The following is a 17,093-nucleotide window of genomic DNA, read 5'->3' on the forward strand; positions in this document are numbered from 1 at the left end:
CTGCGTCTGAGAAACCCGGAAATGAGAAAAGGCTTCTTTTAGGCATAAATTGGGGACTAACACAGTCAGAAAGAATGGTGACTTCTGTCAGTCATGACATCTCCTTTTGTGTTTTGCAGAAGAAAGTCAGTAATACATGTAAATGATTACAGCATTTTCATTTTCGGGTGAACTAAGTTATGTTCATTTTTGTTGTATACTAATGAAACGCATTGGTAATCGTGCTCGTTTACTGTGACTTTCCATATTCCACTAAGTTTAATAATGTTTATAATTGGGAACTGCTTCGAAACACCGCAGAGTACTTATGTATTTGTTGAGCTTAGTTGTGTCAAAGCGGTTAACTTACCTGAAGCAAAAGTTGTTGATACAGCTCTTCTTGCTGTTTCTGCTCTAATTCAACATCCAGGAGAGACGCGTCCGTTTCCATGACTAACGGCTTTATGTACAAATTAGCAGTACATAAAACTCAAATGTTAAGAAAGTAACGATAATCTGAACAGTTATCAAACCAGCAAGGTGTCACGGAGAGTGAGATATTACAGCATTGCTAAACTGCTAACTTGAAGAAAAACGCGTTATCCACGCGCTTACGGTTGGAGAACACGCAGATATGAAAACATACAGCGTGATATACTCACTGCGACTCAGACATACAATAAGAAGGAATGTTATATTAATATCAGTGAGTTTAGCACATAGGAGTTAGCATGACGATACAAGGTGTGTCAAAATAAAAGTACCTACGGCTTTAATCCTTAAAGAGATAGTTCACCCAAAAAATGAAAATTCTGTCATCATTTACTCACCCTCATGTTGTCCCAAATCTGTATGGGTTTCTTTGTTCTGTTGAACACAATATTTTATTTCATATTTATAACAACATATTTTAAAAAGAAAGTTGGTAACCAGACAGTTGAAGGCAGCCACTGACTTCCATAGTAGGAAAAAAATTATATGGAAGTCAATGGCTACCATCAACTGTCTGGTTACAAACATTCTACAAAATATCTTATTTAAAAGTTAACTATCCCTTTAAAAGAGAAAGAAAATTACATAAGGCTGTGTTTAATTTATTAAATCAGGCATGATTTTATTAAATAAAAACAAGTAATACAAAACAAACAAAAACATCATTTCAATATGGTCAGTTCTTTCTTTGTGAACCCACTAGCGAATTTACATAAGAATATGGAGTTAAAATATAACAAATATAATAGAATATGGTAGCAAACAAACACATAACTATATCTTGGTAATGAAGACAAAGAAAATTAAAATGTCATTTAAATTTTTAATGAGAACTTTTTAATGCCATACATGAGGATCAAGATACATATATTTCTTGTTTTATTGTGTGCATTTTACAGCAAACAATTGCCATAGCTACTTCTACATACACAGAAGCATCAGTAAAAGATCAATAAAATTCAATTAACATTCTGAGATACCCAGAACACAAAAATGCTGCATGCGTGTACCCTCTGCAACACAAACATCCCAAATATAAACATATATTGCATAAAATAAACAATAAAAAAATAACTGCTGAAAAAGACAGGATATATTAGATTTATTGTATATTAGCTGTAAATACTTTCCCTGGCCCTCGTTCCTTCCTAAAGAAACTCTCTGGCACAACCATTCAAGGCCTGAGCACTGAAGGGTATATATTTGTATATAGGCTATGTATATATTATGTATATATATTTTTTTATTTTTTTAATCCATATCATAACTGACAGGATCATCACAGTGCACACTTAGTCATTTACATTTAATCATTTAACAGACACTGTTATTTCCAAAGCGACTTACAAAATGGCAACTTCAAAAACCATGAGTAGATGTGCTAGAGAGATGAAGGATAACAGTTATGGAGGTAAATTCAAGACAATCACATTTAGAAATGGAAACACACAGGTTGTGTGGACGTGTTTGAGAATATAAAGCTGTACTTGTTTAGATGATCATGTCAGTCACAAATTCAAGGACAGCACAGTACCATGCACACATGGTAGCAATAACAGATGACTATAGAAACTGGCTGTAAAAAAACTGTTCCAGACAATCAACTGGAACAAGGCAGGTGAATAGCATGGATTAACTGTTTTCAAACACTGTTGACAGACAAACAGATTAGATATATGCATAACCTCTATTGTTAAAAAAAAATAGAAGAGAACAGCTTAAAAAAAGTCCTTCTTCCTGAAGCGGTAAAATGTCCATTTACTGCAGGGTAGAGGAGAGAAAAACAAGAAGAATGTGATTAATCAAACATTCTTCTCTATAATGTGATGTGTACATGGCTGAACAATTTCCAGGTTGTAAAAACTTGATATGTATCCTGCACATTGTAACCCTTTTCCAAAAGCTACAAAGTTGGTGTTAACTAAATCAGATGCCGCTGTGCTTTGTACACATCAATGTAACTATGCTATCACGTTGCCCTGTATCCTTCAGTGCAACTAGCTATCCTATCTAACTGTGCATAGTCACAGTCGTCACTACGGTGACTTGCGCTGCATCTGTGTACACACTGAAGCGTTATGCTGTTATGTTGCCCTCAACGTAACTGACCATTGTGTTTGAACTGCGCATACTCATGCAGTTTCGGTCGCTTCGGCGACTAGCGCTGCATTATACACACAGATGTTTTAAATGTGCACACTGATGTGTTATGCTGTTATGTTGTCCTCTATCCTTCAGTGCAACAACCAGCTGTCCTATCTAACTGTGCATATTCACAGTTCTGTCGCTACGGCGACTACACTGCACTTATGTACGTACAAGGACGTGTTTTCGCTATTTTGTTGCCCTGTTCCTTCAGTGCAAAACTAGCTATCCTAATCTAACCGTGCATATTCACAGTTTCTGGATGTATGTACGTGCACGGATGTGTTATGCTGTAATGCTGCCCTGTTTCCTTCAGTGCAGCTAGCCATCCTGATCTAACTGTGCATCTCAGCTACGGTGAACTTACGCTGCGTTATGTACATACATGGATGCGCTATTCTTACGCACTTGTGTTATGCTGTCATGTTGCCCTGTATCTTAGTGCAACTAGCTATCCCAGTCGAACTGTGCATATTCGCAGTCTGTCGATACGGCGACCTGAGCTGCATTTATTTGCACATGGATGTGTTCATGCTGCGGTGTTGCCCCGTATCCTTCAGTGCCTATAGCCTATTGAGCTACTGTGTATAGTAGGCGCTACAGCGACCGATGCTGTTACGTACATGTGCTACGCTGTTATGTTGCCCCGTTTCCTTCAGTGCAACTGGCTATTCTGTTCTAACTCGTATACTCACAGTTCTAGCTACGGCTACGACTGTGTTTGTGTACTTCTGAGGTGCTATGCTATTATGGGGCTATTATCTAACTGCTTATATTCACAGTTGTTGTCGCTACGGCCACTGGCACTGTGTTTATGTACATTCAGTTATGTGTTAATTTGCACTTCTGTACGTCTGCTATAGAACATCGGCTATGTTCTACAAGGGAGTGTCAGTTTCCTTGTGACCTCCTTGCTGGCCTATCATCCCCGGTTCACGGACCTGAGAGAGTTATGGGGCTCCCCCATGACAATCCCCCTCAGGAAGGTCCTGCTTCTACAGACGATTGGCACCCCAGCCCCAAGCTGTGGAACCTTCTTGTGTGTCCGCTGCTGGGTCCTTAGTTGAGCAAGACACTTCACACTAATAAGTGCTAGAGATCTCCTTGAGAATGGCCTTTCCACCTGCTCTCGCCCCAGCGAAGCACTTGGAGACCTAACACTCATTCTACGTGAATGATGTTGCATTGTCTCGGACCTAGTGACTGCAGCGTCACTCTCCGTCCGATATCAAGCTGCGTTCCGAAGTCGCTTTCACCGTTCAGAGCACAGATTTATCCTTGCCCGCCTTCTGCTGAGCCGTCAGCCTCACATGATGCTGATTCTCAGAGTGCTGTTGGCCCTGTAAGGGCTTTGCGGATGTACGTGGACCACCAGGCAGCAGTCTGTCTAGTTGTTGTGTGCTTGGTGGATGGTACTAGGGACTGAGACTTTCTCACTGAATTCGACGCTTTTCAATGTGGTTTAATGCCTACGGGATTTAGGTATGCTGGCTGTCTTCTCAGAACACGTTCGCCAGGGTTTCAAGTTTTATGCACTGCCTATAGCGTCGTGGGTTCGGTGAGTTTTATTAATGTACTCATGAACTGTTACCACCAGCTGTGCAGTAGTCTGCATTATGCAGAGTTACCATTGCTGCTAACTCTGTGTTATGACTATTATGTTACATATCTGTTTCCGCATTGCACAGTAGTTTTCAATGTACTGTTAACTCTGTGTATGGCTATAAGGTTATGCAGCTGTCACCGCTATTGCCGTCGACACTGTGTTAACTCTTGTGCTTGAGTGCTTATGGTTTTGTGCTGCCCTCCAGTGCAGCCTTTGCTTCATTGCATTGGATATACAACTTGGTAGGTCGGAACAGACGTTTCTTGGTCTAGTTTCGCCTATCAGTTTGAGTGCTCCTAGCGGCGCTGCTGGCTTAGAACTGTTGTCTCTCGTGGGAGTGTAGCTTGACCCCGTTCAGGGCTTATCTTCACTGCGCTCACGGCGGGATTCTATACAGTTCCCATATACGTCAGTGACGTAATGTCGAAGTGACCGCCTTGAAAGGGAACGTCTCCGGTTACTATCGTAACCTCGGTTCCCTGAGAGGCGGGAACGAGACATTACGTCAGCCGCCGTGCTCGCCGTTTGATCAGCTGTGCTAGCGTTCAGTCTTGATTCTGACGTAATTGTCGCGCCCATGCTATTTATACTGCCCGCGGACCGGTCAGCATTTGCATGTTTCGCGTCAATTGGCCAGCTGGCGTTAGCCTATAAGATTTCAGTGAAAATGAGGAGGAAGGGAGTTCCCATATACGTCAGTGACGTAATGTCTCGTTCCCGCCTCTCAGGGAACCGAGGTTACGATAGTAACCAGAGACGTTTTCCAGCGGCCTTCGGACGGCCGGGCCAATCAACGAACAGAGGGCGGGCTGAGAGCTGTGACGCCCCCCCCCCCGTGAGAAAGAAAACGCTTTTCAATTGTGCCATGCCAGACTCTGTCTACAAAGCAAAGCGAAGTAGCAGAGTTTGGTATTACCAGGCTAGGACAAATCTACAAAATATTACATTCATTCTAAAGGGAAAAAAGTTAAAAGAAATAATACTAAAAAAGATTGCCATGTAAGCAAATAAATGATTTCCAGTTTATTTAAATTTTCAAATTTGATCAAATGTTTACTATCTTTTAGGTAGCAATAAATGCTCAGTGTGCAATGTAGAAATACTCTGTATGTACTTAATTTGAAATTATTTATGGATCCTCTTTTATACAGCAGTGTCGTAACCCCCATAGACACTGAGAGGGATAAGTCCTCTTAATAATCAGATATGGCCAAATTGTCCCCCCAATATCTGACATTCCTGATGCTGCTCTGTGGTTCTTCATTACGCACCACTTTGTTAGTTGTTAAGATGACAAAGTGTTGTTAAGCTGGTGTGTGTGGTGGTCGTTCTGGCACAATATGGCTGCCGTCGCATCATCCAAGTGGATGCTGCACATTGGTGGTGGATGAGGAGATTCCCTCCTTCCATATGTGAAGCACTTTGAGGACCCAGAAAAGCACTATATAAATGTAACAAATTATTATTATTATTATTAAAGTTAAAAAATATATATTTTTAAATGTGGGTGGTCAATGTCAAAATGGTTGAGACAAATCAAAGAATGCAAACAAAAGATGTTAGTAACCAGACAGTTGACGGCACCCATTGACTTATACAGTAGGAAAAAATACAATGGAAGCTACCATCAACTGTCTGGACCAACATTCTTCAAAACATCTTATTTAAAAGTGAACTATCCATTTAAAAGAAAAAGAAAATGACACAGAACTCAAGTTAATGAGGACTGTGTGCTGTGCTTAATTAATTAAGTTTAAGATATAAACAGCTAAACCCCCTAAACCTGGGTGGTTACAGCATCTTGGTTTAGAGATGCCGAGCAAGTAAGAGGCTCACCTGATTGGCTGTAGACCTTTGTTTCTGTAAAAAAAAACAAAAAAAACATTTTTTTTAATTTATTTTTTATATTAGACAAAAAAGTAGCATATCTGAGGTTAAAAAGCCTTACCCAAAATAACCTACGTTAATTTTATACAAACTCACAAGCCACATTAATGTTTAGACCATTTTACCTGGAAATGGTTTAACACCAACAGGAGGAATAGACCGATATTCAGTAGTAGAGAGAAAACAAGGACTCCAGAACATGTTTTAATGGTACCTTGAAAAAAAAAATGAAATATTTTGTTTTACAAAGAGATTTGCAATAGACATGTGCCGGTATTCGGTAATGCGATAAATCGCGGTAATGAATATGCACGATATTGTTATCGCGGGCACTTCAAAATACCGTGAAAAATTATAGATCAGAATTTATATTTATAGAACGCGCATTAGCTTATTTTCCATCAACCGCTTAAACAAACACTGCGTATATCCTGCGCAAAACACGTGCGCGCTCTGATGTAAACAATCCCCACATGAAGCACTGTGTGCATGCGGCGCAGTGCGCACTCTAGTCTAATGTAAACAATCCTCACATAGAGAAGAAGCATGGCGGGAGGAGGAACGCTGCCGACGATTTATCCATAGACAGTAAAATAAAGGATTTATCCCCCTTCTAAAAGCAGGGCTGCCAGCTCTACGCATTCAGCGTGAGACTCATGCAATTTACACTTTTCACACGCTCTCGCGCCACACATCCATTTTCTCACGCAGAGAAAAATCACGGAGCAAAGAGGACACTGACACCGACAGACTAGACAGAGCAGGTTACTTTTGATATGAAAAAAAATTCTCAACTATCAGGTTCTGTCCATTTTATTACGAAATTCAGACGATAAATACCGTTTTGGCGCTTGTAAATGTGACGTGACCGATCGCTGTAGCGCCTCAGTTCAAGCAAACCGATCATCTGTTTCCTTTTATTTAAAGATACAGTACAACTTACCGAAAGGTATTTATGCCTCATACATAATATCGATCAATCAGTGTTTTTCAACCACGAAAAGAGGTCAATAAAACTGCAGGATAACAATTATGTCACAGAACGTTACATTTACCTCAGGAAAGCTATTTAATGACCAACACCTTAGTTGACTAGAAAAAATAGCTATATAACGTTATATATAGAGGAGTATTTTGCTAAATATGTGCACTATATTATATTTGTATTATATTTTTACTTGTGTCATAATTGTTATTATAATGAAAACCAAATTATATTTAATTTAATTTGTTAATTTTTAACCTTTAATAATACCAGCTGACAGGGTTCTCTGTATGTTTACAGCATTATGTGAGATATATTTTTTCTTGAGAAAAATTAACATGTAGGCTATCTACTGTAGCCTACCTAATATTTATCCAAAGAGTCAATATTGAATCAAGATTGAAATCAAATCCCAAGAATTGAATTGAAATCATGAAAATTGTGTAAAATTCTGTTTAGTTACCAAATGTTTTGACAATCACAATTACACCTATTGTGATGCAAGTTGTTTTTTTTCTACATCCCCTCCCAATCCATCCGTTTCTCTTGAGCAATTGAAATACCGTGATAATACCATATACCGTGATAAAAGCTCAATCAATTAATCGCAGCATGAAAATTTGATACCGGCACATGCCTAATTTGCAAGGAGAGAGAGAAGAATGGCAAGCAAAAATAATTGGTCAGAAAAACCCACAGCTCTCACACTTACTCTGGGCATCTTTTAATGCTTTACCTGTAATAAAAAGGGGAAACCATACAAAAGCATGAGATATAGAAGCCATCGTCAACTTAAAAGATGATACAGTGATATGAGAATTCATGATAAATTATAAAACGTGTGGTTTGTTGGCTTGTCATTTTAAAGATGATCTAATATGGTTAATAGGGGAAAAAAATCGATATTATTTTTTATTGAACAAATTTTTTTGTAATTATTGCAATGTACAAAATTATTAGTGATTAGTAAATGGCTATATTAGTGAGATTAGTAATAAGTGACAATGCACAAACTGTGGAAATTGTATTAGTGCACCTGCTATATCTACTCAGCCAATCATCAGCAAGTCAATAAGTATGAGTTTGTATACATAATGTTGACTTTGACCATGGCATGACTGTTTGTACTAGTGTTTCAAAACCCGATGATTTACAATCTCATATATGCACAATATGATAGATAGCCTGCCCCAGACCACACTGGATTACACTCCTTCTACACTCTTAGAAAAAGGTTTTATGGGGTTCTATATAGAATCCTAAGGTTCTTGACTCAATGTTAAAGAACCTTAATGCCAAAAAGGTTATATAAAAGAAGAAATGTCTTAAATGATTGCATAATACTTTCATGTTTAACGTTTTATTTCATTTTTTTTTTCTAGTGATAAAGTATGTTTACGAGATGTTTAATTCATAAAATGTAATAGAAATAATGAATTACTTACAACTATCCATAAAATGATCCTATGATTGGAACCCACTTAAACAGTTCTGCGCCTGACAGAAATCTATATAGAACGTTTTCTTCTAAGACTAATGCCACTAAAGGCACAGTCCTATCATGTTAAAGTGGCTGCTGAGTGAATACTGAAGGCATTATGCTATTACAGGTGAAGCTGCTCTCACAAGAGACAAACTTACTTTCTGTAGATGCTGATGAAATGGTTGACGAATCTACAAAATATTGCATATTCACATTAAAAACAGAATTAAATAAGGCCATAAAAGACTGATCTCCACATATGAGCAAAGCAAGCATATTTGCAGTTACATTTCTGTTTTATTCAAATCTGATCAAATTTGTACTATTATTTTTCTAAACAAAGGTAGGATTTAATGCTTACTGTATTAAATGCAAATGATAATCGTCTTTATGCAACTCTTCAGATTCGGGCCTGGTTTCACAGATAGGGTTTAGATTAAGCCAGGACTAGGCCTTAGTTAAATTAGGACATTTAAGTAGCTTTTATAAACGTGCCTTAGAAAAAAAAACATTACAGGTGTGCATCTTGAAACCAAACAATGGCACTGACATATTTTAAGACATGCCAGTAGCTTTCAGTTAAAACAGCTGAAACATGCATTTTAGTCTAGGACTAGGCTTAAGCCTTGTCTGTGAAACCGGGCACTGATGTCTTCAATACTGAATTTGCTTACTTTCAGGAGCAGTGAAGTTTGGGCTGACCGTTGTTAATGATGGTGAGCCTATGTATTAGAAGACGTGATATGATGTCAGTTCAGATGACAGTCAAAGCATCTGCGCTGTAATCTGTTTTGAGTATTTGAATACAATACTGACTTTGCTTACTTTTATGAGCTGTGGTGATTGAATCGACTGTTGTAAAAAATGTTGTGTCTTATGTGATTTAATAGAAAACAGAGTATATTACAGTTAGATTCAACAGAACAATATAATACCAGGCATGTGCTCAAAAAGTGGATATATGTACAAAAATTGTTGACAAAATCTGTACTATAAAAATACAGTATGTATTTTTTTTAAAGCCAAAAGCATGTAAATTACAACAGTTTGTGTTAAAAAAAAAAAAAAAAAAAACCTTATCCTTTGAATATGAAGTTTTACCCAAGCAAAACCCAGAGATGCTTGTCAAAAATAGCAGACAGAAAAAGAGATACTTTGTGGCTAGTTAACCATATTACACCATACATTTTACAACACCATATTAATAATTGGGTTTGTTTAGTAGTGGTTGTTTAGTTCATGTAGTTTCAAATAGTTTGATCTAACATAAAACTTTGATTTAAATATTTATATTCATATCCATAAATATTCATATTACACATGTACATGTACATGAATGATCTGTTAAAATTGTAATACTTGTGAATGAGTTAAAATATCTGTGTTTGCATATGTGAAAATAAAATAAAAACCGAGTTAGCTTACTTTCAACAGCAGTGATGCTTGGGCTGATCGTTGTTTTGCCTATGTGATTTAAAAAACTTAGTATATTACACATAGTTTCAACATATAGCAATGATTTCTGTGCTACAGCACACAGATATGAATGCATAATACTGTGTGTTCTCAGAGAGCTATAGAAATCAGTTTCATGGAAATAATTCAAATTTAACAGTAAGAATTACTAGAAACATCCAGACCAAATTTCATGACCCAACATCAAAGTCACAGTTTGTGTATATGTATGAAAAATAATCAGTTATCGTTTAAATGCAACGTTTTTTTAGCACTGTTTTCAGCTTCATATCTGGTTCAGCAAGAATGGTAACAATTAAGTTTAGGATCCAATTCTCACTATTAAATAGTTGCTTATCAGCAAGCAAATTCCTAGGATATTGGCTATTTATTAATACTTATAAATGACATTATTCTGCATGACCATATTCTACATCCCTTAAAGGCAGGATTTTTCTAAAAAAAACTTTCTCCCAAATTTGTTTAAACTGTCTTTATATACCAATAAACACAGCTACTTATTCCATTCACTCCCACCCCCTCCCTTCTGGGCTCCTTCCAAAGCCACGCCCCCAAAACACATGAACGCGTGATGCCGACCGCTCAGCTGGAGGACGCGTTTACCAGCGCCGAGCGGAGAGGAGCGTAGTGCATGTAGTGACATCAGAATCACATGTAATAAAATACCTAACTTTATCATTATGAATATAAACAACTAACATGGCTGTTAGTACTCACTATCAAGCTAGCATATCAATATTGGTAAAGTTTAAAATATATTGAGTTTGATTCGGTAACGAGCTAGTAACATAAGGCAAAGCTAAAAACAGGTTGCATTGATACACGTTTTCCCATTACCATCAGTTACACTGTGATGAAGGTGAATTTCGTGTAAGATTCATAACATATACAGTGTTTTGCATGTAAGAGCTTCCATGATGAAAGCACTGTTGGCTCTGATGAGGACTAACGTTACACTCCGGTGACAAGTAGCCTTCCTTTCTACCTTACTAGTTCCTTTTTTTGCCTTGTTTGCCTTCGCTGACTGTATATGCAGGTACTGGGGATTTTGACTGCTCTTTCTCTGCCATAATTGTGATTCTTCCTAGCTTCCGTGCCTCTCTCCGTGCCTCTTCGCCTCCTCGAGTCAAACGGGTGCGCGAATGTGGGCAGCTCCTGTAGCAGCAGGGATGGTACCAATGGTAGCGAGGGAGAGTGACAGTCGCCCAGCCAATCATTTCATTCGTCCCAAATGGAAATAAGTAGCTGTGTTTATTGCGCCCTGAGAGGACTACAGATACTCGATTTTTATACTCTCTTTTTCAGAGTACTTACATTTTAATTATGTATTGGTATATAAAGACAGTTTAAACAAATTTGGAAACATTTTTTTTAGAAAAAACCTGCCGACCCTGCCTTTGATCCTCCCAATACCTAAACTTAACAACTACCTTACTGACTATTAATACGCAGTAATTAGGAGTTTATTGCGGCAAAAGTCGTAGTTAATAGTTGGTTAATAGTGAGAATAGGACCCTAAACTAAAAGGTGACCAAAACAACAACTCCTTTTTAGAAAGAGAAAAAAAAAGGAAGACAAAGTCAAATAACTTACTTTGTGATGGACATTCCAGATCTAAGTAGAAAAGTGAGAGAATGTGAGCAAAATCTGCATTTTTCATTCATAACTACATATTTACCACTCCATGGAATTTTGTTTGTATATTAAATATTCTGGCTTATTAAATGTTTTCAGCTACTAATAGACGGAAGTCTTGCCAATGAGATTTATGGTGGCCATTGATCATTAATAAAGGTTGGGCAAAAAGGGAAAGAAACAGGGTAAATGATGAAAGGTTAAATGTCCATACCTGATACTGATCCACTGCAAGATCTTCTGTACATGTCACCAAATACGGTTGCATTAACCCAGCTTACTGTGTAAGCATCTGTGCAATTGTGACGCTCACAAATCTTTTCTAAATTTGTAGGATCACTGATTTGAAAAAAATTCTAGAAGAACAGGAAATCATGCCGTCAGAAATTATATTCAAATATATTCAAAACAGAATGACAGAATATGATAGAATAAGAAGTATACTCACCTTTATCATTATTTCAAAAGTTTCTAGCATCTTGAATTTATTCTTATCCTTGTTCTTATTTTTAGTCCAGGATGAACACAAAGTGTTAATTACTGAAAGAAGCCCGTTCTCCTGATAAAACAGTCACACAGGACACACTGATTAAACAGGAAAATATCATAACCATAACATAACCATTATTATTTATTGCAGTTTTGTGGCTGAAGTTAATAAATTGTTATATATAATATGTCTGTCTTTTTCTGTACAAATGCATACAACATCGCAAGTGGCTAATACTGCTTATTATACACAACTACTAATAAAAGTAAATAAGTAAATAAAAGTCATCTTATGTTGTTTGCTCTTACCTTCGTTTCAGATGGAAACATTTTAATTTCGAATATGTGGTCTTCCAACAACTCATCATACTATGAGGATTCAAAGAAGATACAGTACATGTATACATAATGTACATATTTAAGGAATCATACAGTCAGTATATATAGTAAATCATAAAATAAACGTCTAAAAGGGTGATTAGGATAACATCTTGTTTACTTTGTTACAATGATTGTAGATTATCCTGATTATTGCATGGCTAGATTTTGTGAAAATAAAGACACCACACTACTACAATAGACATGAATCAAGCACATGGTTGTCAGGTACAAGAGTTTACACTTTAGGGGTTATTACACAAAAATATTTGACCATGTACTCTATCGTCTAGTGTATGAATTCACTATTTTTAGTCAAATTATTTAAAGCGGTTTACCGCTATACTGCGGGAATTTCTTGCTTTTCAACCGCGGTAAGAAAAAATCCATACCGTCCCAGCCCTAGTACAGTATATACAGTGACCCCAACAAGTATTTGGATAACACTTGTAGTAGAAATTTCATCACATTACACTCAAAATATCAAACCAAATGGCATCTGCAAACAAATGATGCTAGAGCCTTTCTAAACTAATTTCACTTGTCTGAACCACTGTTTCAGTCTTTTTTAACCTACACTGGCCTAATAATATATTTTAACCTGGCCACTTTTAGACTGAATTGAATACTCTGTGGAGCAGAAAATATCAAAAACAATGAAGAATAGACTCACCAGATGTATCTTCAAATCTTGAGGCATGCATTCAGATTGGGCATGCTGAATATACGTGATGAGTGAAAATGCCTGTGAGGGAAAGAGAAGCAATCAAGTTCCTTCTCTGGACAGCTATCATTTGAAATAATGTGTCTTATAAGCCTGTAAAACACTGTGACTAGGCTTCTTGTAATACAATGTCCAAAAAATTTAAACAACACTACATGATCTAACTGAAAGGCTTAAACATTTCATTCCAAGGACCTCAACTATTAGCGAAGACTTAGTGATTATAACTCACAGTGATGAATATCCAGACTTTCCCAGTCATTACGGTGCTTTGTTAACCATCAGAGTTCAGCTCCATATAATACAATGCTTTGCCTTGCTGATGCATAACATGGGGAACATAGAGGAGAGTCAGAGCAAGAGAGAAAGTATTTAAGAAATTACACCAAAGATGGGCAAAAAAGAAATCAAATAAATTTAAGATTGATGGTTAGCTCATTCTATAATGGACTCAGTTTATTGATTCGTCTAGACAAATGCACTGTCTCTTTTATCTTCATGACTAATGGTTCCACAGAGAAAAAAAAAAAAAACATCTAGTGGTCTCTAGAGTAACTTTAATGGATTTTCACGTAAAGGACACAGAGCATGTATATGCAGCAATGAGTGCAAACTTCAAGGGTATTCACAAACACTAATATTACTGAACTGGAAAGAGTGTATACTCAGTTATAAATCCTCTGAAGGTGTCAACCAATTAAGCATTAATATCAGTAAGGACAAATGCATGCATGTGATTACACAAAATTTGTATTTCTCAACTCCAGTCCTCGGGACACACCTCCAAGAATGTTTCAGATGTCTCCCTACTTAATTTAGTTAATTTAGGTGTCAGATTAGTGAGACATCTAAAACATTCTGGAAGGTGTGTCGCTATGGACTGGATTTAAGAAACACAGAATTACGTAACATTAATACCTGTAAAGTAATCAGAGGGACTCAAATATCAATGAAAGTGCAATGAAGCACTGGGCCCTTCACTACAGCATAGATTAGTGTAATGCATATTGATCCATCACAAGGGTTTTAACATTTAGGCCTGGTTTCACAGACAGGGCTTAGATAGGATTAGGTTTTTGTTTCAATTAGGACATTTAAGTAGCTTTTATAAACATGACTTAGAAAGAAAAGAAACATTACTGGTGTTGTGCATCTTGAGATAAAACAATTATGCTGTCTGTAAAACTGGCGGTTAGTGTTATGGCACTTTACATTTTGATGGCACTGGCACATGCTGTTGAACTTGGAAGTTGTGGCACATCCAATGACATATTGCAATTGGCATGTGCCACGGAAAGTTGCTGCTGGACTGTGAAGCTTTTTCAGTGGCACATGCCGCTTAAAGTTATGGTGCAATAGGGATGAAACGTTTGATCTTGAAAAGAAAAACTTTTTCATAATTGCTTACTCAACGCGAGTGCACAATATGAAGAAGAAGAGAATTGGAACTGTCACAGAAAAAACTGTCACGTGTAGAAAAACGTACAGGAAAAACTGTACAGTAATCACACCTACAAATGCAACTATAGTGTATATGTTTATACACTTAAATAGACACTTGTAGCTGATTGCGAAAGTTGTTTTAAAGTCGGCATGAAACGGAAGTTGCAAATGTCTTTTCTTCCTTATTGTGACATTATATATATATATATATATATCCAATGAAGTGCTTCCTTGGATGTTTGTGGTTTGCAATTGCTGGGATGTCATGTGAGCAACAGGTTTTCCCTCCTTCACGCCAGTCAACAAGTCATCAGAGATGAGAAGAGATGTCTTTGCAAGAAGGAGTGGAAGTTATTTTGATTAAAGGTTACGAGGGCTCATGAAATAAATAAAAAAATAATTATGATGTGCACTGATCATTTTTAATAGCCTAAATACTGCAATTTCATGGTGACTTTAAGATCATACAATGAACAAATATTTGTACTTGTATAGCCTAGTTATTTTGATTAAAGATTACGAGCGCTCATGAATTAAAAAATAATGATGTGCACAGTGCACTGATAAATAATTTTTAATAGCCTAAATAGGCTACTGCAATTTCATGGTGATTTAAGACAAGACAAGGCATATATTTGCATGCTTTTTTCTAATATTATTGCATTTAGTATAATAAAGCCAAGGTCTATTCATTATTTTGATTTGATTTTTAGCCCTACAACAGATGATGTGATTATTATCTCACTAAGACTGACGGCAGAAGACCCAGGCGTGAGTGACCTCTGAGACCCTGCTTGTTGTGACCACAAACACAACTAGCCTATCCTTCATTATGGTCAGTGGTAGAACTTTTTATACTGTAACATGCTCTACAGATATTGGATAGGAACGGCAGCACCCGTGCTCTCACTCAAAACTCTCTGAAACCCCATCAACCACCCGGCGGCAACATGAATCGATCGATCTCATTCATTTTCCCACAAAGGACTGTTTAGACAACGGTTAACACTGAATTATACGTGTAGACAAACAGCTCGATGACCTCATAGCTGGCTACTGCAATGGATAGGCTACATGTCCTGAAGGTAGGCTATATGCAATATTATTAAGCATGCAACATCAGTATACAATTTTTTAAATAATGTATCTGAACCGGCCTACAGTGTGATTACAAATATGCTGTCATACGTGGTGGAAATGCCTACTAAGTTACTGCCAAACAAAAACCTCGTTTCGCACAAAAATCCAGCGCGTGCTACACATGCTCCCCAGAACACATGAAGTCACCAGGTGTGCAGCAGCCGTCAACAGCGAGTGTCAGTGGCAAGAAACCGTCAGTTGTCATTCCACTCAATATGAATACCGATACTGTCGGCTTTACATATCAAACAGCCGCACAGCAGGACAGAAAAATCCGGAAAAGTAGCATAATGTATAACTACCCAAACAATAGCTTTATCATTTGTATTAATATTTAAGAAGTACATAAGTAAATGTTATAATAATAAAACCCCAATGGAGATTTTAATTCGAAAATCATACATCTAATAGCACTCTCTCAAATACACGCCTTACCTTTCAGCCGCCTTGTCTTGATCTGCAACATACTTTCGCTTTCCTGCCTGAAGCAACGAGCCCCCCTTGTGTTGCTGGGAGTTTAAAATCCCCCTAAGATACCAGACAGGAAACGGGAGAAAGTGACTGAGCGGAACATGAGTGTTTATTTAGAGTAAACTATGTTCTTACGTAGCGTGAGTTTAGGCTACTGTGCTAAGAGTAGTGGTGTTTAAAAACCAACCGCAACTTTCGGCGCAATCTCTCATTGACAAATGGAGAAAGTCCCCACCCCCTTTTGCGGCACCGTTTGCTGTAGGACTTGTAATGTCAAACAAACTTTTTTTTGTTTAGCAACGTGTAATATAAAAGTAATACGTAGGAAAGATGTCACAGGAATACCTAAAATTTCATAGCAATATAAAGAATTTTATTTACCTAAAGTGTCTCTCCAACAGTTAAGTTTGTCACCTACAAAGGTAGTCAAACTCTGCTTGAACACATATAGGCCTACTCATGTTTCCCTGAGATGTTCATATCAAGAAGCCATTTGAAAGGCAAATATAAATGACAATTACAAATTACAGTATAATTGAATATTACAATAACAGAACAATGCAATGTTGTTCCTCCTTAAAAAAAAAAAAAAAAAGAAGAAAAAAAAAGAAGAAAAAAAAACAATACTTGGGTAACAATACTTTGCTATATTTTAAGTAGTGGCCAAAAGTGATGTCCAGCCTAGGAAAATAAACATTTATTCGAATCACCCTTTATTCGAATATTATTAAAAACATTTGTCAGCCTATTGCGTAGTTGG

The 17,093-nt window shown here is 37.1% G+C and overlaps 2 protein-coding genes across 9 annotated transcripts in view; both read right to left on the reverse strand.

The window, feature by feature from the left end:
• pih1d1 (PIH1 domain containing 1) overlaps positions 1–753 on the reverse strand; it is an 8,997-nt gene extending 8,244 nt beyond the window's left edge. The window contains exon 1 of one of the 2 annotated variants that reach the window (XM_084129478.1): positions 350–753. The gene's annotated coding sequence lies outside the window, so the exon portion shown is untranslated. Of the gene's footprint in view, positions 1–233 lie in introns of both variants that reach the window. The other variant, XM_084129479.1, reaches the window with a different exon arrangement.
• A 527-nt stretch (positions 754–1,280) lies between these two features.
• On the reverse strand, positions 1,281–16,533 carry LOC311085636 (uncharacterized protein). Of its 7 annotated transcripts, XM_084118178.1 has the most exons (16): positions 16,298–16,517; positions 13,512–13,598; positions 13,229–13,300; positions 12,487–12,546; positions 12,137–12,247; positions 11,903–12,044; positions 11,647–11,667; positions 10,003–10,041; positions 9,394–9,450; positions 9,252–9,299; positions 8,736–8,768; positions 7,807–7,830; positions 6,235–6,323; positions 6,059–6,082; positions 5,494–5,663; positions 1,281–2,232 (listed from the first exon to the last, which is right to left on the reverse strand). In XM_084118178.1, the coding sequence occupies exons 2-15, from the start codon at positions 13,539–13,541 to the stop codon at positions 5,508–5,510; spliced, it is 906 nt and encodes a 301-aa protein (XP_083974304.1). In that variant the 5' UTR covers positions 13,542–13,598; positions 16,298–16,517; the 3' UTR covers positions 1,281–2,232; positions 5,494–5,507. The 7 variants fall into 7 exon arrangements, 6 of the variants coding, with proteins under 6 accessions (XP_083974304.1, XP_083974309.1, XP_083974307.1 ...); XR_014606890.1 differs by lacking the exon at positions 6,059–6,082 and having other exon boundaries at positions 6,213–6,323; positions 9,403–9,450; positions 16,298–16,500; XM_084118181.1 differs by lacking the exon at positions 5,494–5,663 and having other exon boundaries at positions 2,095–2,232.
• Between the last annotated feature and the right edge of the window lie 560 nt (positions 16,534–17,093).

The sequence above is a fragment of the Abramis brama genome, assembly GCF_963993115.1.
Source record: "Abramis brama genome assembly, chromosome: 1".
NCBI classification, from domain to species: Eukaryota; Metazoa; Chordata; class Actinopteri; order Cypriniformes; family Leuciscidae; genus Abramis; species Abramis brama.

Bases quoted from the DNA above. Each gene is read 5' to 3' on its own strand.
- LOC311085636 (XM_084118178.1), bottom strand. From the start codon at position 13,541: ATGACTGGGAAAGTCTGGATATTCATCACT. The intron at 13,301-13,511 runs GTGAGTTATAAT...TTTCCCTCACAG, and splicing joins AAGTCTGGATATTCATCACT to GCATTTTCACTCATCACGTA. The intron at 6,324-7,806 runs GTAAGTGTGAGA...TTTTTTTTCAAG, and splicing joins AGCATTAAAAGATGCCCAGA to GTACCATTAAAACATGTTCT.